A 27965-nucleotide genomic window follows, 5' to 3' on the forward strand; every position below is an offset into this window, starting at 1 on the left:
GAGCGCGGCAGTGGCTCAGGCCCGCGCGGCACAAGCGCGCTGGCAAGCCGACCGGGTGGTGACCAGTGCCCAGAGCCGAGACAGGGGACGTGCACGACTTTTAAAGCAGCTAGAAAATGAGTACGCCATGTCCCAAACGCTAAACTAATTGCTCGATGCACAAGCCGGTTCATCAAACTACCGATCGCAGTCATTACATCGCGCTACTTCTTAAGCCAATCGTTCCACAGAGTTTGCCAAACATGGCATCGTCGGCCGTTTCTGAAACATATGAAAACGACGTTGAAACAACCGATCCCGCGTCGGAATCCAAACCCAGCCTACTCGAGGTACTAGCCAGCTAACCTTGTCCGACCACCTAGTTTTATCGCCGTTAGCTACACGTTCTTTTAGCCCTTTTAGATCCCGGAAGCACTGCGATTACCAGTAATACATGAAACGTACCCACGGACTCATGTTCCGTACGAACGTTTCTAAGTGCCGAACATCGAGTTACACCTCATGTCAAACACACATGCACAAAAATCCAGATGCTTACGAAACGTTTCAGCAAAACATTACAATGTAACACCAGGGTGTTACAGGTTTGGTCCTTCTTCTACACGAAGATAGCAGGGCATCCCCAAGGTGATGAACTAGGTTGAATGAAACCCTTGTCTAACAACTCTTGTTGTTGCATTTTTAATTCTGCTAGTTCTTTAGGTGGCATCCTATATGCCCTTCTAGACACTGGTGCTGTTCCTGGTTTCAGATCAATTCTAAACTCTACATCTCGATCTGGTGGCAGACTAGGTAGATCATTAGGAAAGACATCCGTAAACTCACATACCACTAAAATTTTCTCGGCTTCTTCAACAATAGTTGCACAGACTGTTTCCACTGTACTCTTAGGAAAGGGAAGTTGGATGAGAAGTTGGGTTTTGCTGTCAGGTGCATTTACCCTTATGGTTCTATGCAGGACATCTATGATAGCCCCATGTTGGGTTAACCAGTTCATACCAAGGATCACATCTATATCTTAATCCTTTAATATCAGCATATTGGTAGGGAACTCATAACCTCCCAAATCAATAGGTACATGCTAAACTACCTCCCTTGTACAAATTCATCCCCTGGGCGACTGTATATGATATGGTTCTTTTGTTTCCCCAATAGCTATCCCATGCTGCACAACAAATGTACGATTGATGAATGTATGGGATGCACCAGAATCAAATAAGGTAATTGCAGGATGCTTAGCAATGGGAAACATACCCATCATTACTGGTTCTCCTTCTGGAATAGATTCCACCTAAGTATAGAAGACCCTTCCAGTTTTCTTCTCAGCCTAACCCTTCTGACTATTCTGAGCATTGCCCTTGTACTGATTCTGAGCTTGAGTAATAGGGGCTTTGGGTGCATCAAGATTATTCTTCCTGGGATACAGACATTCTCGGGAAAAGTGTCCGGGTTTACCACAATTATAGCATGGATAATTGTGATTCTGGGGAGTAGCATTGCGGTTTGCATTATTTGTATTATTTTGCTGCTGCGGTGCTTGATGAGGATAAGGCGTATTAGTTGCAGGGCGAATAAAGATTTGCTACCTACCTTGGCCTTGTTGTGGGCGGAATGGTGCACGGCCATGATTCTGAGGATGGTAGACTATCTTTTGATGCTTTCCACTCGACGATCCAGAAGCAGATATTTTTTTTTTCTTCGCCTCCTTGTGTCGACAGTAATTCTCCTCTGAAGCGATAGCAATGTTGATTGTCTCATGATAAGTTGCATTACCACAAGTTGCCATCATGGTCTAAAGTTTAGTGTTTAGGCCTCTAAGAAAATGATTCTTCTTCTTCCTATCAGTATTCACATACTCTATAGCATACTGCGATAGGTGATTGAAGCGCCCATCATAATGCATCACCGGGTGCTCCCCTTGCTTAAGAGCCAAGAACTCTTCTAACTTCATGGTCATTACACCATCTGGAATATAGTGTGCCCTGAAGGCATCCTTAAACTCCCTCTAGGTGATTTGGTGACCAGCGGGCTGTACTACTACCAAATTTGCCCACCAGGCACCAGTAGCTCCTCGGAGTTGCTATGCCACAAACCTTGGTTTCTAAATCTCGGTACAGTGAATCAGCTCAAACTTTTGCTCTATTGTCCTAAGCCAATCGTCGGCTTCTAAAGGCTCTTCTGCCTTAGAGAACATAGGCGGACGTGTGTCAGTAAAATCAACATAGGTTGACTCATCATTTCCATTATTACGGCGGCCACGATTAGGGTATGGTGCCTGTTGGTTCTGCGCCAATTCCCTTAACAACCTAGCATTCTCTGTTGTTGCATTGATGAGTGTGGCTACTGCATCTGCCATAGTCAAAGGCATTGGTGGAGGATTTGGGTACTCATCATCGTCATGCGAGCCACTAGCACCAGCTCGGGTGATAGGATGAGGCATCTGTTAGAGAAACATGTTTACTTACATTATTATTTATTGAAAGCAGTTAAAAGGTTTCATGCTACAAAGGGTTACTTATTTAAATTACATGTCTTGTATCCCACAAGACAACCCTAGTTTACTAGGAAAGCAGTAAAGGAACTATTACTACTCCGAGCTCTCAATCATCTTTGGCATGAGCTCGATGAAGAGTGTCGAGCTCCTTGTTAAGGTTCTTGATGTTGGCGGGTTTGCTTGAAGATCCTTCATCTCCTAGTTTCTTGGAACTTCCTTCACCAAGCTCATGGTTTTGTGGTGCCAACTGGTGATGAGGGACTCCATGAGGTCCTATGGACTTGCATGTAGTTACCTTGGTCTTTGCCATAGCCTATAGAATTTAGGGTAGGACTATAAGAATAGCTTGAGGATAACGGAGGTTAGCAAGAATGGGATTGACATTACTTACCCAACCACTTCTTAAGGGGAATTATTATGCAAGGTGTTCAAGCATGATGCATGAATCGATCTTACGAATCTAGGTACAAAAGATTTATATAATCATAAGTACTAGATTTTTAAAACATAGGACAAACCTAATCATATTATCCGCCATGAACTTTCAAATAAGATAGGATTGAGTCTAGATCAAAGGTAAGAAGAAAGAAATTTGAACTTTAAAATATCAAGTTTACTTTCTTTGATCCAAATCAATTTGAAGGTTTTCCAAAGTGACCTACAATGATCTTAGATGGGAACTGCTATGATACCAGCTGTGGCAGAACCTCCTAAGAAATCAGGCCCACGTGCATCTATCGTTGTCTCAACAGACCTTTGATAGCGTACACGAGTTCCCAACAACTTAACAGGTCTGTTGGGTGTCCTCGGGAAACCCAAATCATCCACGATTCTTTTTCGAACAGGATCCCAATCACAGACATTGCAGATTACAACAGTTTATTCAAATATATACATTAGAGTAAAAGATAGCGGAAGTCTTAAGATAACATAGTTTACAAACCAGTTATTTTCAAACTTACAATACCATAAGTGTCATACAACCATAGTAGTGGGATAATATTATATTAACTTTATTTATCATACAAACTAGCGCCTTGTCCAAAGGCCATTCATCACTCCTCATCATCATTGACTTCAAACACAGACATGCAGCAAGGACCAAAACAAGCCTGCGCATGCGACTCACCTACAACAAGGGTTAACAAACCCTGAGTACAAAAGTACTCAACAAGACTAACCCGACGTATAAGGGGTGAAGGACTTTAGAGATGCAGGTGTTGGGTCAAGGTAAGGATGTAGCAAGATTCAAAAGTTCTTTGCCAAAAGCTTACTATTCTTCATCCTATTTTCATGTTTTACCCCTAAGTCTTCTTGGTTCATTATCTCAAACTAAGTGTTCATATCCCATGTTCCAAACATTCTCATTCCATTCCTTTTCTCAAATTTTAGTAATTCACCAGTCCTATATTGCTTCTATAATGAATTGAGTCTCCATATCCTCGGAGCACCGGCAATTCGAATTGATTCAAGTCCTAGCTGGGGATTCCTTATCACACGACATATGTAGAACTTAATCTTGCATATATCAACCTCGCTACTGGATCCTCCTATACTAAGCCGTCTCCACGCCACCCGAGAGCACCGCACACCTCAAATCCGGCCACATTCCAGCCACGAGGGTACATGCTACTCCCACCATCTCTCCACTCCCAGTGCGTGGGCATTCGTCTTAGTATTGGATTAGCCGAAGTAGGCTTACCGGAGTATGTGACCAGTACTACAAAGTGTCTCGTTCAGAAGATCCACAATGAGTGGCCTTTAAGCGACATAGTCGGCAACATTACCCAACATTCAAGATAAGTCACCCGACTAGTCTCTAGTTTATTCTATCTTCTTTCTTTCTTTGGCTAGTATGCCATCTTTGATTGTATCAAAACTTTTACTTTGAAAGCCTACCATAAAGCATACTAAGCATTCTACACCTTTGTAAATAAAATCATCTTCATGGATGGTAAACAATTAACAAGGTAGGCAATGCATCAAGTAGGTAACATTTGAATAAATCAACTTAATGCAATAAGTAACATAGGTGATAAACTTTCCAAAGTAAGCAAGGTAATGGTTAATGCATAAACCGAGGCTTGCCTTCGTTGATGATCTCAGCTTCCGGATCAGTACCACAATTATCGAATCCCGTGACAACCGGGGATTCTTCCAGAACTTGCTCAACTAGAATCGTTTGACTCTCGGGTTCTACACGAAATGATAACATATGCTTTATCATGATGATAATGTAAACATGATGCTGTCATGGTACATGAAATATAACAACACTTCGAATACAACCGTTTTTCACGGTACAGTTGCAGGCCAACAAAACCAACTTGCAATTCTACCGTCAAGAACCACACATGTAACTTGACCAAACTGATCTTGAAACCCTACTAGTCACAAAACATGATTAAAACAAGACCAAACACTAATCAAACATTTAGGGTTTGCTTTTATTTATTTTTGAATTAATTTGGAAATAAGCCCAAAAATGAACTTGTTCTAAATGACCTCAAAATTTTATGTAAGCTTCCTCATGACAAATTAGTATACCAAAACAAATTTCATAATTTTTGGAATTATACAGTGGCCTACAAAAATCATGGAAATTGCATTTATCAATTAATGGACTGAATATTTGAACATTAAAAGTTTATTCAAATTTCAAGTTTCATATTTTTAAACCATACTAGAACATGTATAGAAGCTACACACAATTTTTCAGAATTTTTGGAGCTATGATTATTTTCCTAGAAATTCCCAAACTTTCAGCACTATTCAAAATTCAGAAAATATCAAAACCTTACTGTTCTTCTCTTTCTTTCTCACTGACAACCCAACCCCGCTGTCAGTGACACAAACAAGGCATACGATGGCGCTGCCATCAACGGTCGCCCAAAACACGCCGGCGGTGATGCTCCGGCTAGGCAGACCGCACCTACATAATCTATAATGTGCCGCGAATCTAACCTAGCCCTCAAAACGGTAGCAGGCACACCAGAGGAAGCTCCACGCTGGCCATGGTGGCGCGGGCACGACGACGCACGATGTAACCCCGGCAACGAAGCAGTAGAGACTAAAGCCAAGCGAGCATCATGCTCAGGAGCTCACCACGATCACGTCGGTGTGCTTGGTGAAGATGGAGACGGGCTGGAACATCCTAGCCACGGTGAGGTCGATGGTGGCGGAGCTCCGACCGGTCTTGGGGAAGAACGCGTTGCGCCGGGCGATTCTAGCCAACACAAGCGACGCGAGCAAGCCGAAGAGGAGCGCAAGGCCAAGGCGATCGCGTTGGCGTAGCTGGGCACAACGGACGTGGTTCGATGGTGGCTACGGCGAGTGGCGGAGCAGAGCAGAGGGGAAAACGGAGAGCGACGGCGGCGGTGCTCCTATTTATAGCCGGGGAGAACGCGCCCGGCGTCGACAGCTCATGCACGAGCTCGCCACGGAGCTTGCTACGTGTCAATGCATGTGGAAGCGGCGCAAATCGATCGGCGGCGACAACTGCGTGGCACCCACGACAAGTAGAGAGGTGGCGCTCGGCTGATTTTGATTTTTGAAGTATTTACAGAATTGCCACTGTGTTAATTTTGCAAATTACTCACAATTTTTCTAAAGAAGTTGAAAATCTCCAAAAATGAAAGTTGCTCAACTTTTCAAACTCTACAACTTTGCTTCAAGGAACATTTTCAAATTCTGCCTCCATTTTGAAATTTGAATTTGGGGTGCATTTGAGTATTTGAATCATTTCAAAATTACTCCAAATTTTATATGTAAACTTTAACAACTTTGAATACCAAAGTTGATCCTTATAAAATAATCTTCAACTTTGCTTTTTGCCTCAACCCCAAATTTCAAATGGATTTTGAATTAGTCAAAAGGGGCAAAAAGGACTTTTACGATTTGAATTTGAATTAAAATTTAATTTGTTTACCTTTTTACTTTAACTTTGATTTTTGACTAGTAACATGGCCCATTAGGGTTATTTGAGTCAAATGACACATGGCCTCACATGATCACATGAAATTTGACCCTTGTGGTCATGATCTTTATTTAAAGTTTGAATCCCATTCCACCACATAAAATAACAACTTATGAAATAAAGCTTATTTAGTGAATGCATTCAAAATTTTCTACTTTATGAATGCTTTGCAATGCATATGATGACATGTCAAGTTTTAGTGCTAGGTCAAAACACCAGAGGTGTTACACATGTACTCTATCCACTTAGAAAATTTGTCGATCAGCACAAAGACACATGTAAATTTCCTAGGGGCCGGTTTGAAGGGCCCGATCATATCTAGTCCCCAGCATTCGAAGGGCCAAGAGGCTGGTATTGTCTAGATCTCATGTGCCAGTACGTGGATTCTCTTGGCGAAGAACTGACAACCCTCACAATGGCGGACTAGCTTCTCTGCATCGGCTACCGCTGACGGCCAATAGAACCCTGCTTGGAAAGCCTTGCCAACCAGCGTTCTCGAGGCCACGTGGTTGCCATAGGAGCAAGAGTGGATTTGGTCCAAGAGATGTTTGCCATCCTCCTGGGTTATACACTTCATCAAGATTTCCTCATTTGCGTTCTTGCGCCATAATTTGCCATCGACGAGAAGATATTGCTTACTACAACGCATCAGGCGCTCGTTTTCAATCCTATCGGTGTAACCGCTACCATCTGTCAGGTACTTGATGAAAGGTACTCTCTAGTCAGGCTCATTAGTGGTCGGAGGTGGCTCGGTGGTGTTCGACGCCAGAACTGTAGCCACCAATAGCTGGTCTGGAGGCTTGTCGACCGTGGGATCTTCCTCTTTGATGGATGGCATGAACAGGTCCTGAACGAATACGCCATGTGGGACTTTGGCTCGGGATGATCCTAACTTTGACAGTGCATCTGCTACTTGATTTTTGTCCTAGACCACATGTGTGTACTCGATGCCGTAGAACTTGCCTTCCAGCTTTCTAATCAATTTGCAGTATGCATCCATCTTTTCGCTGGTCATGTCCCAGTCCTTGTTGAGCTAGTTGATGACCAGTGCTGAGTCTCCATAGACATAGAGACATTTGACACCGAGCTCGACCGCAATGCACAAACCATGTAGGCATGCTTCATACTCGGCAGCGTTATTAGATGCTGGGAAATAAATCCTGAGGACGTACCGGAGCTGCTCCTTAGATGGTGACACGAAAAGGACTCCTGCTCTTGCGCCATCAATGTTGAGAGAGCCATTGAAGTACATCTTCCAATACTCATCGGGCCCCTAAGAGGCTGGTGTGCTTAAGTCTGTCCACTCAACGATGAAATGGACGAGTGCCTGAGACTTGATTGTAGTATGGCTTACAAATTCCAAAGAGAATGGGCATAGCTCCATTGCCCATTTGACGATGCACCCGTTCGCATCCTTGTTATGAATAATGTCTCCCAGAGAGTACTCGGTCATGACCACCACACGATATCTGTCGAAGTAATGTTTCAACTTTCGGGATGTTATCAGTATGGTGTAGATCAGTTTCTGAATCTATGGGTACCTAGTCTTGGATTCATTGAGTACCTCACTGATGAAATAGATTGGTCGCTGTACCTTGTAGGTGTGGCTAGGCTCATTGCGCTCGACCACCATGGCAGTGGAGACCACCCGATTAGTTGCCGCAATGTAAAGTAGGAGAGTTTCATCTTCTCTAGGAGCAGTGAGGACCGAAGGTGATGTAAGGTATTGTTTTAGCTGTGTGAAGGCAGCGTCTGCTTTTTCCGACCACTCAAACTTCTCGGATGCTTTAAGCAGCTTGAAAAATAGTAGTCCTTTTTCTCCTAATCTTGATATGAAATGACTAAGAGCAGCCATGCATCCGGTAAGCTTCTAGACATCTTTCACCTTTTTGGGCAGCTTCATGTCTAAGACAGCTTTGACTTTCTCTAGGTTAGGGCATATGCCATCGTAACTGACGATGTTGCCAAGCAGTATACCAGAAGGAACACCAAAGATGCACTTCTTTGGGTTTAATTTCCATTGGAATGTATTAAGGGCTACAAAGGTGTGTTCTAGGTTGTCAACAAGGGTATGTGCTTTCTTGGTTTTGACAACTACATCATCAACATAAGCTTCGACAAGGTCGTCTTTTATCTCATCTTTGAGGCAGGCCCATATGGCGCGTTGGTAGGTAGCCCCGGCATTCTTGAGCCCGAACGACATGGTCATGTAGCAGTAGGCGCCGAAAGGCATGATAAAAGATGTCTTGATCTGATTGTCCTTTTTGAGAGCGATCTGGTGATAACCAGAGTAGCAATCAAGAAAGGAAAGCAGCTCGCAACCAGCGGTTGAATCTACGACCTCGTCTATGCGAGGTAAGCCGAAGGGGTCCTTAGGGTAGTGTTTATTGAGATCAATGTAATCAACGCGCATTCTCCATTCATTATTCTTTTTGCGTACAAGAACCGGGTTGGCTAACCACTCCGGATGATACACTTCTTTGATAAATCCGGCTGCCAAAAGCTGTGTAACTTCTACCCTAATCACCTCCTTCTTGTCACGAGCAAACCGTCGTAGCTTTTGCTTGATAGGTTTGGCCTTGCCATTGACATTCAAGGAGTGCTCGATCAAGTTCCGAGGTACACCGGGCATGTCAGTAGGTTTCCATGCGAACACATCCATGTTGCTCCTCAAGAACCTGACGAGCACGTCTTCCTATTTGGGATCCAGGTTGGCCCCGATAAGGGCCATTTTGCTGGGATCACCGTCGACCAGCTGGATCACCTTGTGCTCCTTAGACTTCATGTTCTTGCGTGGAGCCTCGAGCTCTGGGATCTCTAGGTAGTCGGCTAAGGTCTTCTTGGCATCGAGCATGGTCTCAGCCATGCAAAATAGAGAGGTCGTGAGCCTCTGCTATTTTGAAGCTGTCATCATCGTAGGTATAAGCTGCGTATACGTTGCCCCTAAGAGTTAGAACTCCTTTCTCGGTAGGCATCTTGAGCACCAAATACCTATAATGAGGTATGGCCATGAACTTGGTGAGCGATGGTCAACCAAGGATAGCATGGTAGGTGCTGTCGAAGTCAGCGACCACAAAGTTGATGTAGTCGGTGCGGAAGTGGTCCGGGTTACCAAATTGCACAGGTAGCGTGATCTGCCCAAGAGGTGTAGAGCTCTGTCTGGGGAGAACACCCCAGAACTATGCCTCGTATGGCTTGAGATCCACCTAGGTTATCTTCAGGGCTGGTAGACTATTCTTGAACAGTATATCGATGGAGCTACCGCCATCAATCAACACTCTGTTGAACTGAACCTTGTTGATACAAGGATTGAGGACCAGGGGAAAACATCCTAGTTCAGGTATTGTGGCCCATTGATCCTTTCTGCTGAAGGAGATCTTGCGGTGAGACCAAGGGGGGAGCCGCGGATCGGTAATGAGGTTGTCGATGTTGGCCATGTTCAAGCAAGCGTGGGCGAGCAGCTTGCATTCTCATTTGGTCTTGATGGACACTTTGCCTCCAATGATGGTGTGCACGCAATCGGTTGGCTTGACGTACTTGTGACGGGATCTGCGTCTTCATCATTGTTGTCCTCGTTGCACTGTTCCCCTATGTCGTTAGGCTTGTCGGATGTATCCGGAGCCTATTAACGCGTGTAGATAGACTTGAGAACGCGGCAATTCTCCATGGTATGGTTTGATTTGGGATGGAGCTGGCAGGGCCCTTTCAATGCTTTGGTGTAGTCTTCTTCGTTGTTACGACGTCCGCCACCTTTTTTAATGGTGTTGACCGCGCCGTTGTCTTCCCGAGCATGCTTGCCCCTGTAATTGTCACGATGGTTACGCTGCTGATTACGTTGATCGCGGTGGTCGCGGGAGTCATTGCGCTGGTTGCGGCGGTCAAAATTGTCATTTTGACCATGGTTGCCGCAGTAGTCGTCATGGTGTGGGGGCTAGTCAGAGCATGGAACCCTTGCTGCTTCTTTGATAATTATCTTTTTAGCGTCGTTGGTGTCCGCATATTTCTTAGTAGTGGCCAGGAGCGCTATGACTGATTCAGGTCTCTTACAGAGGAGCTTGTCCCTTAGGGCATCATGGAAGCGAAGGCCAGTGATGAAAGCCTCGATTGCCTCGTTGTCGGAGATTGACGGGGCCTTGATGCGCATCTCCGAGAAACACCGGACATACTCGCGCAGTGGCTCATCTTTCCGATCTTGAATCCGCTGCAGATCATATTTGTTTCCCGGTTGCTCGCAAGTAGCAATGAAGTTGTCGATGAAAGCTTGCTTGAGCTCCTGCCAAGAATTGAAGTAGTTTGTCGGCAAGCTGACCAGCCATTGGTGGCCTGCATGGCCGACGGCGATTGGGAAGTAATTAGACATGACGTGCTCGTCAGCCATGGCTGATCTACACGTGGTTTCATAGAGCATAACCCATAACTCGGGGTTCTCCTTGCCGTCGTACTTCTAAAGCTTCTCAAGTTTGAAGTTCTTGGGCCATATGACTTGGTGAAGGTGAGAAGTAAACTGCTTCAAACCCGAAGGGCCATGGGTAGTATCGTATTCCATACGGCGATGGCTTTCGTGGGATGCACGATCGTGGGCTCTCTGGTTGATGCAATCGCGCAGATCGTGTTCTCCAAGGTAATGGCGGAGATCGTTATTGCCATCACGGCGATCCCGGTTGCCACCCTGGTTAACCCTACGACCGCGGATATCACGGTGATTGTCACGGTTGTCTTGGTGGTTGTTGTCCTGGAAGTTGCAGCGGTTGTCGTCCCGACCACCTTCATGGCCACCGTTTTTGCCTTGACGGTTGTCTGAGGGGTCATCGTTGCACGAGCCACGTTGGTTGAGTAGCTATGAGCGACTTGAGTACTGGTGGCTGTGGCTTGACTTGACTGAGATGGATGGAGCCCAGGCTTGATTTACAATCTCTACGGTCTGAGCCATAGCAGCCGTCAGATAAGCTTGTATATCATCACGAACTGCCTAGGTTTCTAGGGTATTGGGTAGTCGTTGCATTGTCGCCATAGCAACAGCTACGTTGGTGCTTGGAGTCCTGAAGACCTATTTGTCCCCCACCCTGTCGAAGGCATTATTGAGGTCACGTGGCTAGACCCTTATGCGTCGTGCCTCCTCTTCTGCCTTAGCTTTGATTTGTCGGTGATTAAACCGGTCAATGTTGCGTGCTTCGCGTGCAAGCCTTTCTTGTTCTGTTTCACCAACTATCGGTGGTTCGTCATTACTGACAACATTGATCAAGTCCCCTCGCCTTGGTGGGAAAGACGGGAATTGTGGGAACCCCAGGCTATGGTCTGGGATATCCAGATCATATTCAACGCCTTCGTCGTCATGATGCTAGAGCTCGATGTGGATGGAGGCATTAGATGCAATGCTAGATGAGGAGCTGGAGCCACCCTCTTGGACTCTGTGGATAGATCCTTCTTGATAATCCTCAATCCGGACCATGTTGATGAAATTGTGCAGGCCATAGGGCTGGGCCTGGTAGTTCTTCATCGAGGCTTCGTACTCAGAGAGCCAGAGACCCATCGCAGAGGCTGGCCGGCGATGAGCGGAGCACCCTTTAGGAGTAGATGTGACCACGAGATCCATACCGAGACGTGCAGGACGACTGGCCCGAGCTGGTTGGATAGATCTGTTGTGGGTAGCGGTTACCTGCTCATTAGGTTGACTTTGAATTGAACTTACCAGAGCTAGGGTTTTAGCAAGTTTGGTGCCAACCTGATCGATGGAGTCGAGCAGGTCGGTGTTGTCGATCTGCTTCCCTTTGTAGCGAGGAAGCGAACGATGGGTTGTCGACGTGGCTGGAGATGATGTGGGCATAGTCGGAGCTAGATCCACCATGGTCAGAGCTAGATCCACCATGGTCGGAGCCAGATCCACCGTGGTCGGAGCCAGATCCACCATGGTCGGAGCCATACCCATCATGGTTGGAGCCATAGCCGATGCAGGTGAAGCAGTGGTCAATGCAGATTGAATCCGCGCCTCCTCTGTGGTCATGGCGATGAAGTCATTGGAGCCAGTGGTCCAGGTGATCTGGCCGACGGTGAACGTGAGGCCGTTCGGCGTAGCCATGGAGCCAGGGATGATGACCATCTTGTTCACTTGGAGAGCAGTACGCACACCCCCTACCTAGCGCGCCATTGTCGACAAAATATGGTCGGCAGTCTACCTAGGGGTATGCCCAAGGTAGTAGATTGTCGACAGACAGATGCGCAAGCCACAAACAAGATGGTGACACAAGACAGACATGCGGTTTTATCCAGGTTCGACCGCCGAGAAGGTGTAATACCTATGTCATGCGTCTGATTGTATTGTTGTATGTCAATGAGAGATGTTTTTTAGAGGGGTCCCCTACCCACCTTATATAGTCCGGGGGGTAGGGTTACAGATTTGGAAACTAATCCTAGCCAGTTACAATTGCCATAGGTGGCCGGATAAGGATTTCTATTCTAACCGACCAGGATCTTGCTTGATCTCCAAATCTGCCTTGACTCCTTGCGCGGGATTCTGAACAGGTTGGCCGGGCCACGCGTCGTCTTCTAGTGGACCGAACCCCCTAATCTGGGCTGGCCCAAGCCTAGCCATAAGGGTATAGGGGTTAATACCCCCACAGGAGCACGCAGTACATTTCTACTAGTTGGTTGAGGGCCCGCCGGTCCAAAACACCGACAGACAGATTCATAAATTCACTTTAGAAAGCTTAGTATTATTTAGCTTAATATTTGTAGGAATTTTTGTGGTAAATTGGTGATAGCTTTAGCCATAAAATTTTTATAGTAGGCTCATTAGATTATTATGTGCTCACTGTAATTTTTGTAGCCCTAGAGTAGGTTGATAAATAGAATAGCTAGTACTCCTTGTTTCATCGTATATAGAGTAAATCGATATTAAGAATAGGGATTCCTTTAGTTGCTAAGTTAATACATGAAATGTTTCATACCTGTTTAGTGGGAATGATGAGTGACATAGCGTCTTAGCCAGTAGAGCTAGTTTAGTAGCTTAACAGGTGTATTCGTATTTTAAGAGTTGCTATTGCCGTTTTACTAAGTGTTGCATCATCATTTCATGCATGTAGATAACGAGTTGGTAGAGCTCATGCCTACGGATGAATAGGACTATGAGGAGTTTATTGAGGAGTACGAGGAGGAGATTCTCATACAGAAGGGAGCCCCAGAGCCGTTTGTTGCTGACTTTGTTGATACACCACCTGCCCAAGGCAAGACCCGGTGTATAACCCCTATTTTTGAATGATCATTGAACATATATATGATGTGCATTTATGTGTTAGGCATTTTATGGAAACTACATGCATAAATATACTTACCTATGAGTCTTACTAGTATAGGTCGAGTAGCTGCTATGCTTAGGATTTTGGTAGCGTGAGTAACCTGCCGTTACTCACAATAGGTGAAAATTATGATCACTCATGAGAAAATGTTGGAAAGGAAAATGGAGATCGGGCAGGGATATGGTTTGGGTGTTAGTGGGTGTAAGAGGTTGTGTCCTGTGGCCAACAGGGTATAGCTTGGTTACACTTTTTCCCTGTCTGTGTTAGGTAAGGACCGGCCATTGCAATGAATGCTAGGCAAGTCACAGATTTATTATCCTGAGCACATACTTGGGTATGGGCGCAGGGAAGGCTTGTTGCTCTCTTGTCATGGGTTCTGGCTCTTTCTAGACCAACTGATTGAAGGCAGGGATGGTGGAGGTCTAAGCACCGCAATGAGTCCGGGACTCAGAAGCAAGGGCTTGGAGTCTAAGTTTGGATGGGGACCTGGACCCCTTGATAGGAGAGTGGTGAGCTGGTCCTACTTGTGCCTAGGATACAAGCAGGGCGTGTGTTTTGGGGTACCAAGCTGGGCACATTGATTTGCAAATCACCGTCGTGTTGGTATGACTTGTCTTAACTCTAGCATCGTAGTAAGAACTGAAGGATGAAAGATGGTGAAATGGAACTATTTGCTAAACCCTTCCATGAAATTAGAACAGGTGCTTACATAGAATGGCTAGATAATAAATTAATCATGACTGCTAATATTAACTACATAAGGATTCACTATTAGTATTGCTTTCTGCCAAAAAGGAAACTAGCAAACCATAAAGCTTATCATATTCCTTGGAGTCGGGAAAGTATTCCACTAGTCTGATAAGTCTTGCGAGTACATTGTGTACTCATGGTTTATTTACCCCTATTGCAGGTGCTGCTTGAGACATAGCCATTGCATGAAGGATTCTTTTGGTGGGCACAGACAGATCCTTGCTTATTACCGATAGATGTTTACTTGCCGGTTATTTTCATTCCGCTGTTTAATATTCTGTACTCTAAATTTGGTACTGTAATAATATATTTCTGAGAACTCTGGATGTATGAAATGGACTAAGTTTGTAACTCGTTCTCATTATTAGATCATTAGGGGAAATGTGGATCTTTTGGGCTCTCCCTTAGGGTGTGCCCGATGGAACCCGCCCGATGTAGCTCGCTCTCGGGGTGCTTAGTGTCAGTGGAAGATGAGCGCCTCCGTAAGTGCGTTATCTCGGGCGGTTCTACCACATTAATTATGCTATAGATGAGAGTGTATATACTTGGGTGTACAAAAGACTTAGTAAATAAGGAATGACTTAGGAATATTTTGCTCTTAACTAATCTCCTGCCTAGCCATACTACATTTATGAGTATCTATTTATATCTCTAGAATACTATCAATGTCTTACACTTATCATTTATTTATCATTTGACTTACCCCTGCTATAGCATGAGAGTTAATGATCTTGTCATAAGTATACATATTTGACAATATCTCTGTGCCAATCCCATCGCTCCTCCCTGTGGATAAAATATAAATAACGATACCAAGTATACTCCCGAGTGAAATGCTATAATGGTATATTATCTGTGCGCTTGCGGATTACTTAATATATATATATACAAGTGTTCTCAATAATTACCAACAACGCATTTATGGCATCCTTTCTAGGGATGACAACTTAGTATTAAGGTGATGCTAAGAAATATCAACAAGCATTTCTGGCGCCGTTGCCAAGGAGGGGCACAAGGCTATGAGAATTGATCAAATAAATACTTATAGACGAGATCATAACTTTATACCTCTGCTTTAGCAGGCTTACCCTTGTTTGTTTTTGTTCATATCTTATATAGGGTATTGTAGGATTGGTTGTGATTAACCAACAATCTCTATCAATCAGAATCAACCCAATCAAGAGGATGCTCAACACTAGTTTCGAAAGCTATGGCTGAAAAGACTCTGCGAGAATTCTCTGCTCCAAGCACTGAGAATATTCGCACAATGGTATATTATCTATGCGCTTGTGGATTACTTAATATATTTATATACATTTACAAGTGTTCTCAATAATTACCAACAACGCATTTCTGGTATCATTGATAAGGATGACAACTTAGTATTAAGGTGATGTTAAGAAATATCAACATAAAGCATTGTCTTTTTATACCATTGTAATTTACTGCTATATGTGTGATTTGACATCCTAGACACACATATGGTTTTGCTCTCAGTTTTGTTCTTAAAACTAGGCATGACAGCTAATGCACTATCCTCCTGCTTCTGCTCACTAGAATTTGAGTAGGGTGGAAATACTAGAGGTGGAAGTGGCTCATGAACCTTGAACCCAAGTTGCCTTTTGATGTCACTGATGTCCTTTCTCCCCACATAGCTATCGTGGCTGCATAAGAACACATGGCGAACATGTTCTTCAGCAAACTCTTCAACTTGCTTCCCTAGACCTAGAGTGGGAGGTAGATGGCCTACTGTTGTGTCGCATTGTTGGAGCCACCATGGCTAGGTCGAGCTGAAGTGGGGGCTACTGAAACTCCTTGAGCTGCTACCATAAAGCCTATGTCCCTCTTCTTGTGATCACTGTGCAAGATGATTGAGCTTGTAGGGCCGGTGCTCCACGTCCTTATTGAAGATCAAGCCAGACACCGTCTCAATAAAAATCATCGTACATATGGTGCATGGGGCAACCTGTTCCTTGCGTCATCATGGCATGTGCTCAACTCAATCCAATTGAACCTACTAGTTGAAAATGCTTCACTTCTAGGGTCCATCCTTAACAAGTTATTTGTATACTTGTTTTGCTGATTTGAGTCTCCGGCCTTAGGGTTGATGGTTTCCATGAAAAGGTTGTTCATCACATAATAATAGGACTTCAAAGAGATAGTCCTACCATCATCAGTAAGCTTCATGTCCTCATATGCATAGAGAACATCCTTAGTCTTCACCATGATCTCATTCTAGATCACATTTGCATACCTATCTCCTCTCCGAAACCCAATGATACAAGTAAAAGTAGTGAAGTCCACCTTGTAGTGAACCCCTTTGTCATCCAATGGAAAACAATCCTCAAGCACATCATGGAAGAAGGTGGCATGAAATTGAGGTAAGATCTCCCTGTTCTAGTCATACTTGAACTCAATATGTCCTTGATCCCATAATCAATCACTACCTTTTCTAATGTGCCTATAGTTTAACACTAAATTCACGTATCTTGTTTGCATCATGTACACACTCTCTTCCAAACATATCATTCTTTAGAGAAACAAAGAAAGAACCAAATTGGATAGTAGATTGTTTCAGCCCCTCGCATATAAATCAGAACCAATAGAAGACATGTTTTGACCATCTTCAAAATTAATAGTTGCTATTTTAGGCTCATTGCATGAATTATTAGGAGCAATAATTTGAGAATCTAGACCCATCTTCTCTAGCAACAAGCCCTTTCTAGTTTGCTCACCGTGTCGGGCGTTTCACTTGCGATCCCAACACCGGGACACAAAGGTGGTGAGAGATAAGGGAGGGAAAATAGAAGAAAAGAGGTGGGGCCCACCTATCAATAGAGAGGAAGATAGAGTAGCTTTCATGTGGGATTCATAATCATTACACCACAACACCAAGATTAGCGATGGACGGTCTGACGCTAAAAGCGGCTATAGCGACAGACAATCTAACGCTAAAAAGTTATAGAGACAGACTTCTGCAGACGCTGTAAATCTTATCGCTAAAAATCTTTAGCGTCAGACAGTACTTTTAGTGACAGACAGTCTACTGCCCTAAATATTTATAGCGATTGTCAGCCCGCTGCTACTCTTTAGCGATAGATAATCGGTTACCACTTTTATCGACAGACTATGTGATGGTACATTTAGCTTCAAGGATAGATGGTCCAATGAGATAGTTTTAAATAGTTAAAAAAAATAAAAAGCTAAACTATCAACAGTTGTTAAGAATGTCACACTGAGCTTCACAAAGTTCATTCATCATCACACAACAAGGACTCTAACTTCAATAAATACAAGCAGCTTCACAAATTTGATCAAAAGTTTACAGTAGCTCATATAGATAAGCTCACCATCTCATTTATTTCCTCTAGATACATACTCAAGCTGATACATTAGGTTGTGTGGATTTAAAATAGTGCTACCACTAGCACTAAGCCTAGATATTGCTGAAACTAAGTAAAAAGGAACTTGATCCACCTACAGACCTGCAAAAACCAATGTGCTACTACTGAATTAAAGACATGATGTGAACTATCAGTGGTCACCTGGTAATACAAAACTTTGAAGACAGTTGCATGGCCTTGTTCATATAAACTGTACTTCTTGATGGATTTAGAAAGGCTGCTGAAACCTACAAAAAAACATGGTGTCAGAATTTAATACTAATAAGAAATAAACACACCAATTATCTAAGTCTCATTACCTAGCACTCAGAACTTTTAGTTAAAAAACATATATATATGTGATTGCAACTAATTTACCTTGGTGGATGCACAGGAAGATTTCTTTCTTTCAAACATGTGTCATCACCCTTTCTCCAGCAAACAACAGCCTTTTGTTCTCTCCATAAAATGAATGACTTAGCTTATATACTAGATTGTCTTGCAAAGGCAGTATTACTGTTAGCTGTGAACAATTGAGAGTATACAATGTGGCAAAATATTTCATGCCAAATAATCACTAGTGAATGGCGCGCGCCTACACATATATATGTATATTACACATGCTGATGTTTCCAAAGAGCTTATGCATATTTATATTACACATGGTACTGATGGTACTACTTGTTTTACTTGTAGCTAAAGTAATACAGTTGAGAGTACATGGCCTATATAATACACAAACAAGAGGCCTAACAGGAGGTTCATTGCTACATGGTACAGCAGAATTCTTGATCAGGATCGCGCTGGGCTTTCTACAGGCAAACAGAGTCCACATGATCTAGGATGACCATTCATGCTAAATCTATGGAGCATAGTGCTGTGTACGTCACAAAATGATGCAGCAAACACTTTGTTCAGCGGGAGTACCTGATTGGAGAGGCAAAAGTTGGAGTTATTTTGGAAATACATTTATAACGTGAATGGGAGGCTAAATTCTGACATAAATCTATGTCTGTATTATATACCAGTTGTCCGAAACTACAATGTTTTTCTGAGCGGTGTGTGTGGGATAATATGAGATAAGAACAATCACTATTGAAAATAGGACTTTGAGGGCACATGGGAAAATATTTATGTGATAACAGGTATAGTCAGAGTGTATTTATAACGGTATATGTATGTGCTGACCTGTTGCAAAAGTAGATATGTAGTTACTGAGCTTTGCAATTGGCGGTCTGTGTTTCAGGTTTGGAACTCCCAAGTCTTGGCCTGCATTGTTTAGGACATATATCAGGATGAGGACATAGCTTGGAAATCTATGTATATATGTAAGCGCAATGTCTGTGTGCTTACTTTTTTGCTTGGTTCTGTAATGGTGGGTCTGCATTCTCAGTTGGACCATCACTGGGAACCAGGTTTGTGTTAGATGCTTCAGTTGGTGTTTTGGTCTGCACCTGACATAGCAAATTTAAACATGTACATTAGTTCAGGACTTGAAATGCATATATGAAAATAACACAGAATTATCCGATATATTGCGGGAGCACCAAATTTGTAGATACTATGAGAACAAAAATAAAAAAGGTAAAATTTACACCACAACGGTTACTAACCTCTTTATCTGTTGCTGCACTGTGGAAGTGGGACCTTTGGACAGATTGCTTCTCTGGGAAGAAGCTATAAATTCAAAAGTGTATAAATATGTTATGAAGGCCTACATAAAAGCATGGAGGACATTTAGATTTGATCAGAGGTTGTCCTACTCAGCGACAATGTCCTTTTGGGGTGTTTGTTCGAGATTAATACTCGGAGGTGGTGTCTACGATAGTAGGATGAAGATGTATGTTAGTATAGTGAAATGCAAATAAATCTAAATGATACAAATAAGGTGGGCGCACCAAAATGTTAAGAGCACTTGTGCTGACAACGGTTAATACTTCCTGGGTATCTGCAGCGGGGTGTTGCACAGGGAAACCACTGGGTTCATAATGTTGATGTGTTCTGTTTTTTTTGGTAAAATATAGGAACACACCGATGTCACGTTTGTTAGATGTGGAAGGATAACTACATTTAGTCACGAACATAAGAACATTAGCTAGCTGCCATGGTTACCTACGTGGTAGGTGCCTCTTCTAATGTTCTGTCAGCAAGTTGTAAATACGGTGCAGATGGTTGTCAACAAATGGAGAAGTGTGTAAATCAAACGACAAATAAAGAGGAGGTATTAAATGAGCATATTTTTCATGCATCCAGATTAGAATCACAACTAATGAATCATAAGAATAAGATAGCATAAGTGAACCATAGTGAAATCCTCAAATTGGTCACATGCTCTACTAAAAATATTTTGTAGCTGATAGCCTTGTACCTGTAACCCAAAGGAACCAAGCCAATTACAGGAGTAGACATGCAAATGAATGCAAACAGTATTTCTGTGGTACATCAGAGCACAGTTGAAATTTATCTGATGGACTCAATTTTACAGTGCAGCCAGAAGTGGCACTTTGCCTGACATAGCACCGATCTCACAGCAATGTGAAAACCTAGGGAAAGATTTCCCTTTATGTGTACATGATATCAATATGGGCAAGATTTTAATCGAGTTTCAAAATATTCGAATGTGTGTAGAGACAGTAGCGTGTCCTTCAAACCCTAGTGTTACTTTACGCAGGCTTTTTATGCAAGTACATATGCATTTTTAAGAAAGTATGTTAGCCTTTTTTTCAGAGCTCCTGCGAAAAAAAATCATGCATAGTGCTAACCTTCTATGCAGTACCAATACATATTACCTATTTGTATTAGAGGATCTCTAGCAGTATTACAGGATGGTTAAACATAAACCTCAAGGAGCTAGAGGTCCTAAGGTGAATGATTGTTCACCACAACTCACATGGATGCTGAGTGCTAACCTGATGTGCACGGATTCATTGAGGTGAGGAAGAAGAGAAAATAGAAATCGATCGGCACAAGCAGACCATGATCCAGCCATCAAACTTCAATGTAATGCAAAGAATAACAAAAATGTTGTAACCTTATATCTGCAGACCTGTAAACAGAGGAAATAGAGCTATCCCTTGAAGCAGACAATGGATCTCTGGAATGGAACTTAACTAATCAATAAGATAAATCCCACGAAAATGCAGAGTTGACATAGAAAACCAAGAGAAAAGTTCAGTTGTAAACTAAATATCCATAGCTACAGCCTCTATCATTATGTGTACCCAGCCCCTATGATATTGGATCTCCCAGTTGGAATGTAATGTTAGTTGATAAAGCTGAACTTTAAGAGTAGAACCATCATTGTTATATGCAGCAGCAGAAGCTACCTATTCATGAAAGGAAAACATGTAAAGTCTAGTAACCAGGTACAGGTTAGAAATCAACATCAAAGGAGAGAACAAAAGGAAATAGAAGCAGAGTAATCTGGCAGGCACACTCATTGAAGGGATGATGATGCTTCCCTAAAAGGACTACTTACAGAAATCGGTCACCATAATGAGAACTAATATTGGATGAGTATAGATTGCCTTACATTCTCCCCTGATGAGACAAATAGAAAATCAAACTATTATCTGAACCACACAGTATCATTTAAGTTTAGCTAACATGTTTCCATATTTGTGCCTAGATAAATTGGTGTAACTAAATCTAAGTTCAGACTGTTGTCAACATAGTTAAATCTGGAAATACAAAGAATCAGAAATGGATTGGTGTAACTGAATCTAAGCTCACACTTTTCTCAGCGCAGTTAAATATGGAAAATACAAAGAATTGGAAATGGATTTGTACCATGAACAGAAAGGGATCATATCTTCATGTACCATGAACACAACTACCAAAAATCCATTTATAGTAAATGGATTGAAGGAAAAAAAACCTTGTTGCTAGCTTGCATAGCCTAGATCTGAGTATTGCATGTCCTGTCAGTATTTGCTTTGCTACACGGAAGAACGGTGATCACAAGATTAAAAATATGAAATATGTGAAAAAAAATTGTGACTCCAATTTTAGACAATCTCATATACCAGGCAGGAAAAGAAAAAGAGTATTCCATGCACTGAATGCCTTTAAGGAACATTTAGCGTATTTCTTCAAATGTAATTTTGCAATATATCACAAAAAACAATTTGTGGAAGGACAAGAATCTAGAATTAAATTAGAAGGGAATCCAAGTATGAAAAACAAGGTCTATCTAATGCTTAGACTATAGGGATACGGGGATGGAGATTAGGGGCAAGCACCTATTTTTTACGAATGGAATCAATCCCTCAAACTCCAGTGCAGATTAGAAGAGGGAGCGGGTCGTGGCGCATCGACGGGTGTGAAGCATAGGGATTTAGGGTTTTGTGGATCTGCAACAGCATATCAGCTGGTGCAGGCCATCACAAATAGCAGAACAGAACTTTGAAAATGGCAGCTCTAGCAGGCCTATATACATGTATGTGGACAGGATCTTCGAATAAATTGCATAGAATGCATCTCAAATTAATCAATATATACAAACACATAGTATGGCATGGCTGATGTTATTTAGGAATAAACATACCGATCAATGTTATTAAGGTTTCTAGTTTACTCCTTATTTGCTGCAAGCAAATTACTGGCTAAAACAATTGTATTTAATGCGATTATTAGTTTATCAACCCAATATAAGATATCATAAAAATAAGAGCATCATTAGTATTATAGTTAGCTGCATTCAACAGCACAGATGGGGATCTACAAGCAGCAAGCGTCTAATTGAACTGATGTTAAATTCCCCCAAAATTCTTAGGGCAACCATATGGCAAATTGGCTTAAAACCCATTTTTAGGATTTTCCTAACACTCATTGGCTTGAACTGTTGTAGGCATGTATGATGTATCATATATAGCAATTACTTGCCTACTGATGAGCCCAATACTCGAGAATTGCTGCAATGCAGCATGTATAAAAAAATCTTGTCAGTTCAGTCCTGTCTCACCTTGCTAAAGGCCTTTGGAACAAAGATTTTCTCTGCTTCACGTGGATAGTAGGCAAAACAATCTTCAACACTTTTATATAAAAAAATCAATCTTCAACACACTCTTAAAATCAGGTCATGTTTAACTGTTTAAGCAACAAAGCAACCCTCCAGCAAGTACAATCATCATGAATGCATACACCAGAAAAAAATCAATCAATCTTAGCTAAAGGGATAGAGTGAGCAAGAGAACCTTGACGGCACTACCATACTGTCATTGCGATTGGGGAGGTCCTCCTGTGCGGCACGGGCGTGGGCGTAGGTGAGGAGCAGCGAGATCCAGTGTCCCAGCATGAATCTGGCCCCTCCTCACCATGAATCCGGCGCCATGGATCCAGCTGGCTGCTCTGAATGAGGAGGCTGTACTAACGTCACAATGGGCCTCGTGTGTGTCCCAGGACGACACCACGGAGGATGCGCCGCGCCGGATCTCCACCGTCGAGCTCGACTCCGGCCTCACAGGAAGGGGCGGCGGTGCCCGGGGCGGCCACCGGGGAGGGATGGTGAGCGGTGGTGCCCGGGGCCGGCGTCTGCCCATGGTCGGACGCGTGCCGCGCCAGTCATGGGGAGACTACTCCCGATCTGGAGAAGAGAGGTGGTGAGAGGAAGAGGGGTGGACGTGTGCTGCCAGTTCTGTGGAAGAAGAGAGTTGGGGGCGGCGGCTGTGGTGGAGCTGAGGCGGGTGCGGGTGTGAGAGCGAAGAGGAGTTAGGGTTATGGATGGCATGCTGCACACAAGCTATGCGAACCATCTATGGTTGGATCCATGGTGAAGGAAACGTTTGGTGCTAGACGGGCCTGCGAAAATTACGTCCGATCTTGAACTCCTGGCCCAAGCTAAAGTTACCGGACGTAATAGCACTTTCATATTTAACTTTTTTCTTTTTTTATTTTAAGTAAAGTTAATAATGTTCACAATTGCATTTGCAAGATTAACGCGATACTTCAATTTTATGGGTTGCACATAAACTCGACTACATCAACAATGTTGTTTATGATTTTTCGAGGAGTTAGTTTAAGGCTGCTTCTTTGGGTCTGCGCGCCCCCGGTTCAAGCCCTCATTGGCTTTTTTCAGTATATCGGCAATAAACTTTAATTGATAAAAAAGAAACTGCAACAAGTAACATAATGTGATCATAGCCTAGTGATTTGTCTGCTACTTGTGGTCTTCGAGATCCCGCGTTTGAGCCCGGCGTTGGATCTTTTTTATGTTAATAAAGGGCGTACCCAGTGCAGAGAGCTCCCGCTCTGTGCGGGGTTTGGGGAAGAGTGTCAGTGGCAAACCTTATCCTCACCTGTGCAATGTGAGGAGACCGCGACTCGAACTCGGGACCTTCCGGTCACAGGCGGTAAGACTCTACTGCTTGCACCAGGCCCGCCCTTCATCTTTTTTAATATTAATATTAATATTAAATTCTACGCATCCGCACTTGCTACTAGTGTTAATCTACGACAACACCAAGTGTGGCACTGAGATGGTTGGGCCTATGTAAGCGGGGGTGTGCGAGCTAGGTGGGGGTCACTTCTTTTTGGCGACAAACATATCGACGGTACACCTCTTTTTAATTGTACACGTGGGCCGGCTAAAATATGCGCGCGAGGTCGATGTAAGCTGAGCGCGGGAGCTCAATCTAAGTGGCGCGCTCGAGCTAGGTGGGGCCCACTTATTTTTTAGCGACAGACAGAGGGACGGTATACATATGTTTAGCGATAGACGGTTCAACGCTAAATATGAATACCTATAGCGATAGATACTAAATCGCTAAATCATGATTTAGCGTCAGATGGTCTCTGAGTTATCTTTAGCGTCAGATCATCCATCACTAAGTATAATTTTTAGCGTCAGATGTCTGACGGTGAAGCGGTGTTATGGTGTAGTGAATTCCAAGTGAAAAAGAACCACTTTAGAATCTAGTTTACACCGGCTTGGTTATGTTATATGCGAACACTCATATCAAGTCAAGAACACGAAGACATGTTTTATCGTAAGTAGGAACCCAACCAGTTAAGCTATGTTAAGTTCACATATAATAATCTCTCTATCTCTGAATAAATAGATTCCTAGAATTATCTTAAGTCAAAAAATTTAAATTTTGACCGAATTCCTAGAAAAAACCGTCAAGATTTATGACATCAAATTAGTATTATTAGATATATCATCAAATATATTTTCATAATATGCTCATATTATGTCGTAGATGTTGTTACTCTTTTCTATAAAATTAGTCCAACTTAGGATAGTTTGATTTGCTCGAATTCTAGAAATTGATTTATTTAGAGACGGATAAGGCAGTGGGACTAGGAGGTCCAACACAAGTACTATCATAAGGAATTGGATCGTTCTTGTTCTTATTTAGATTAGATCGATATCATATTTGATCCGTCTATAATGAGCATTAATTCTGATGAGTGCTAGTTATTCTAGGATTAATTCAACTAGGTACGTCCATCAGAACAAATGTTCAAATGTGATCAACCTAAAAGAAACTGAGTGTTTTTCATCGAGAAAAATGTAGGCATCGAAATTCGACTTCGAGTTCCGGTGGTCGGACCCAGTGCTACATTTTCAATTTCTACCGCCGGACTGATGTTGATGCGCAAAAAATGGAGTTTGGATCGTTGGAACGTACTTTCTGACATTTGGGCCGGTTGCTTTTAAATTTCCTGACATGCTGCATCACCAAATGAATTGAATGATGACGACTGACACGCACGATAAAGATTCTCAGTTACTCCAGCGGTAGAGCGTACATGGACGGCCACAAGTATACAGGGGGACGGCAGGTGCGGCATACATTATTCATAATACGGATACGCAGTCGCCCCAGCCGTACAAGTACGAAGTTGCTGGATGGGGGCGCAGCGGAGTAATAGCTTGTATTGTAGTGGCAGTGGATTGCTGAGACCTGAGAGGGAGCGGTGACTGTTCAGGTCAGGCCTGCAGCTCCACCTGCCTGTCGAACACCCAGGAGAAGGGGGCCTGACGAGGCTGGGGCTGCTGTCTCCGTCGCGCGTCCAGCTCGGCCATCTTGCGCACCCTCTCCGGCAACCGGCAGAGGTAGTCCTGCGCCTGCCTCCCCTCGCCGGTGAGGCCGGGGCCGAGCTCCTTGACGCCCCACCTGTCGACGAAGAACTTGACGAGGTCGGCGTAGTCGGCGGTGGTGTAGACGCCGAGCCTCTGCGCGACGTCGGCGTAGTGGTGGAACAGCTCCGGGTCCTTCCCGTCGAACATGTAGTAGGCCGGCATCAGGATCCTCTCCCTCATCATGTACTCGAGCGCGCGCACGGCGGCGTCGGGCGTCCGCGCGAACAGCTCGTCCACCACCCGGGTGTAGGCCGCCTCGTGCCGCTTCTCGTCGCCCGCGATGGCGCCGCAGATCCTGGCCAGACTGGCGTCGCCCAGCGCCTTGGCGCGCGCCGCCGTGTTGCCGTGCGAGATGGCGGTGGCGCGCTCCTGGAACGCCGTGTAGATGAAGCCCCGGTAGGGGCACTTGTCGACGGCGAGGCGCATCCCGGCGTTGATGAGGTGGTGGATGGTCTGCTCCACGCGGTGCATGTCGACGCGGCCGCACAGGTAGAGGTAGCGGTTCAGGAGGTCGCCGTGGCGGTTCTCCTCGGCGGTCCAGCCGCGGGACCAGCGTGCCCAGGCGTCGGCGCTGGAGGGGCTGTTGTAGCCGACGAAGCTGTTGAGGGCGGCGTGGTACGTGGGGAGGGCCTCCTCCGTCACCATGTTGCCCACCAGGCAGACGTAGTAGTCGTCGGGGATCTCCCGCGCGCGCGCCCGCAGCTCGTCCACCTCCTCGCGGAACCCCGCCGACGCCGAGTCCGGCAGCAGGTCGTGCGGCTGCCACGACCGGTCCACCGGCTTCAGCAGCGGCAGCAGGTTCGACTCCGCCCACCCGTCCAGCGACCGCAGCACGTCGGCCTTCTCCGGCGCCGTCATCGCCTCGCGGGGCATGCACGTGGCCGTGCCCGTGGTCATACTCGTACACCGCCGCAGCTGGAAAGCGACTCGCGGCGGTGGTGCCCGTGTCTTCCAGCCTGATAACGGCGCGGTGCCGGTCGTTGTTACGCTGTAGGCAGCAGCTAGTCCCGACATCATCACCATCCTCGATCGTAGGCTCCTAGGCGTAGCCTGGCCGGGCAATCGACCGACGACGAGCTAGCTGGAGAATGTGAATGTATAGGTAGCGGCAAGTATAATGAATTAATGATCGATTATCAGACCAAATATAGATATAGCTAGCTCGAACGTACCACTTCAATAGTAGAATCCAAAAACTGAAGGATCAGATCGATCGAGCACGTACTGGTAGATGAGAGAGGCGGCAATGCAGTGTCACCTCTAAGCTCAGCTTCGCTGTTGTGTAGTGCTAGACGGACGGGTTGGGAACCGCTGAGGGGGTGCACGTGCCTATTTATAGAACACATATCCGTATCCGCATTCCCCGCTTTCTCTATTATTTTAAAAGTGAAAGCTACGTATGAACTGTGCTGCTGTATTCACTGCTGGAAAAGGGAAAATTCCTGCCAACAGGAAAATAGAAAATACCGACGGGGATGGGAATAACCGCCCGGGATAGAGGCGACAGGGAAATTTGAAAATGTCACTGCCACGGTAATTGTTTTTAATTTTTTTGTCGGTAGGAGGAGATTGAGAGTTTGGCAGGGAATCGCTCCATAGTATCCTATAGCTCGTCGGCGATGGTGCTATTCCTAGTGAGTAAGGAACTGGCCTTATAGCTGGGTTGCCAGGGAGGAACTCGCTAGCGTTCCTCTCGGTTGGCTACTGTTCTGTCTGGGGTTTCGGAATCGAACCCCTCTCCGGGAGCCGGCCCTCCCTTATATTGCGGGTAGGGTCGGGTACAAGTCTGTTTGGATTTTAGTTTATGGTCTACGTGCGCGGGGTGGAGGGTGCTGCTGCGGCATAGGATGAACCTCGTCTTCGTCGTATAGGGAGGAGTCGGTGGAGCTGCAACTACCGCCTGACACTGCTTCCATTGCTTGGCACTTGACCGTCAGTGGTCGTCTGCTCCAGCGCCGTCTCTCTTGGGTGAACCTTCTCGAGG

General features: G+C 44.4%; 2 protein-coding genes across 10 annotated transcripts; both read right to left on the bottom strand.

Annotated features, from left to right (window-relative positions):
* Positions 1-17781: 17781 nt before the first annotated feature.
* Positions 17782-23622, bottom strand: LOC136527128 (uncharacterized). 9 transcript variants are annotated; one of them, XM_066519766.1, is made up of 9 exons: positions 23091-23622; positions 20012-20035; positions 19794-19896; positions 19659-19714; positions 19509-19572; positions 19249-19349; positions 19084-19164; positions 18274-18344; positions 17782-18143 (listed from the first exon to the last, which is right to left on the bottom strand). In XM_066519766.1, the coding sequence occupies exons 1-7, from the start codon at positions 23189-23191 to the stop codon at positions 19107-19109; spliced, it is 507 nt and encodes a 168-aa protein (XP_066375863.1). In that variant the 5' UTR covers positions 23192-23622; the 3' UTR covers positions 17782-18143; positions 18274-18344; positions 19084-19106. The 9 variants fall into 9 exon arrangements, 5 of the variants coding, with proteins under 5 accessions (XP_066375863.1, XP_066375859.1, XP_066375854.1 ...); XM_066519762.1 differs by having other exon boundaries at positions 18274-18384; XM_066519757.1 differs by having other exon boundaries at positions 18274-18393.
* A 1923-nt stretch (positions 23623-25545) lies between these two features.
* Positions 25546-27272, bottom strand: LOC136539257 (stearoyl-[acyl-carrier-protein] 9-desaturase 1, chloroplastic-like). The gene is made up of 2 exons (XM_066531192.1): positions 27154-27272; positions 25546-27062 (listed from the first exon to the last, which is right to left on the bottom strand). Exon 2 carries the CDS (start codon positions 27002-27004, stop codon positions 25829-25831), a length of 1176 nt encoding a protein of 391 aa, XP_066387289.1. The 5' UTR covers positions 27005-27062; positions 27154-27272; the 3' UTR covers positions 25546-25828.
* Between the last annotated feature and the right edge of the window lie 693 nt (positions 27273-27965).

The sequence above is a fragment of the Miscanthus floridulus genome, chromosome 2, assembly GCF_019320115.1.
Source record: "Miscanthus floridulus cultivar M001 chromosome 2, ASM1932011v1, whole genome shotgun sequence".
Taxonomy (NCBI): domain Eukaryota; kingdom Viridiplantae; phylum Streptophyta; class Magnoliopsida; order Poales; family Poaceae; genus Miscanthus; species Miscanthus floridulus.

Bases quoted from the DNA above. Each gene is read 5' to 3' on its own strand.
- LOC136539257 (XM_066531192.1), bottom strand. From the start codon at position 27,004: ATGGTGATGATGTCGGGACTAGCTGCTGCCTACAGCGTAACAACGACC.
- LOC136527128 (XM_066519766.1), bottom strand. From the start codon at position 23,191: ATGCTGGGACACTGGATCTCGCTGCTCCTCACCTACGCCCACGCCCGT. The intron at 20,036-23,090 runs GTTCTCTTGCTC...ACTTGCTGACAG, and splicing joins AGTATGGTAGTGCCGTCAAG to AACATTAGAAGAGGCACCTA. The intron at 19,715-19,793 runs GTGCGCCCACCT...CTACTATCGTAG, and splicing joins CAAGTGCTCTTAACATTTTG to ACACCACCTCCGAGTATTAA.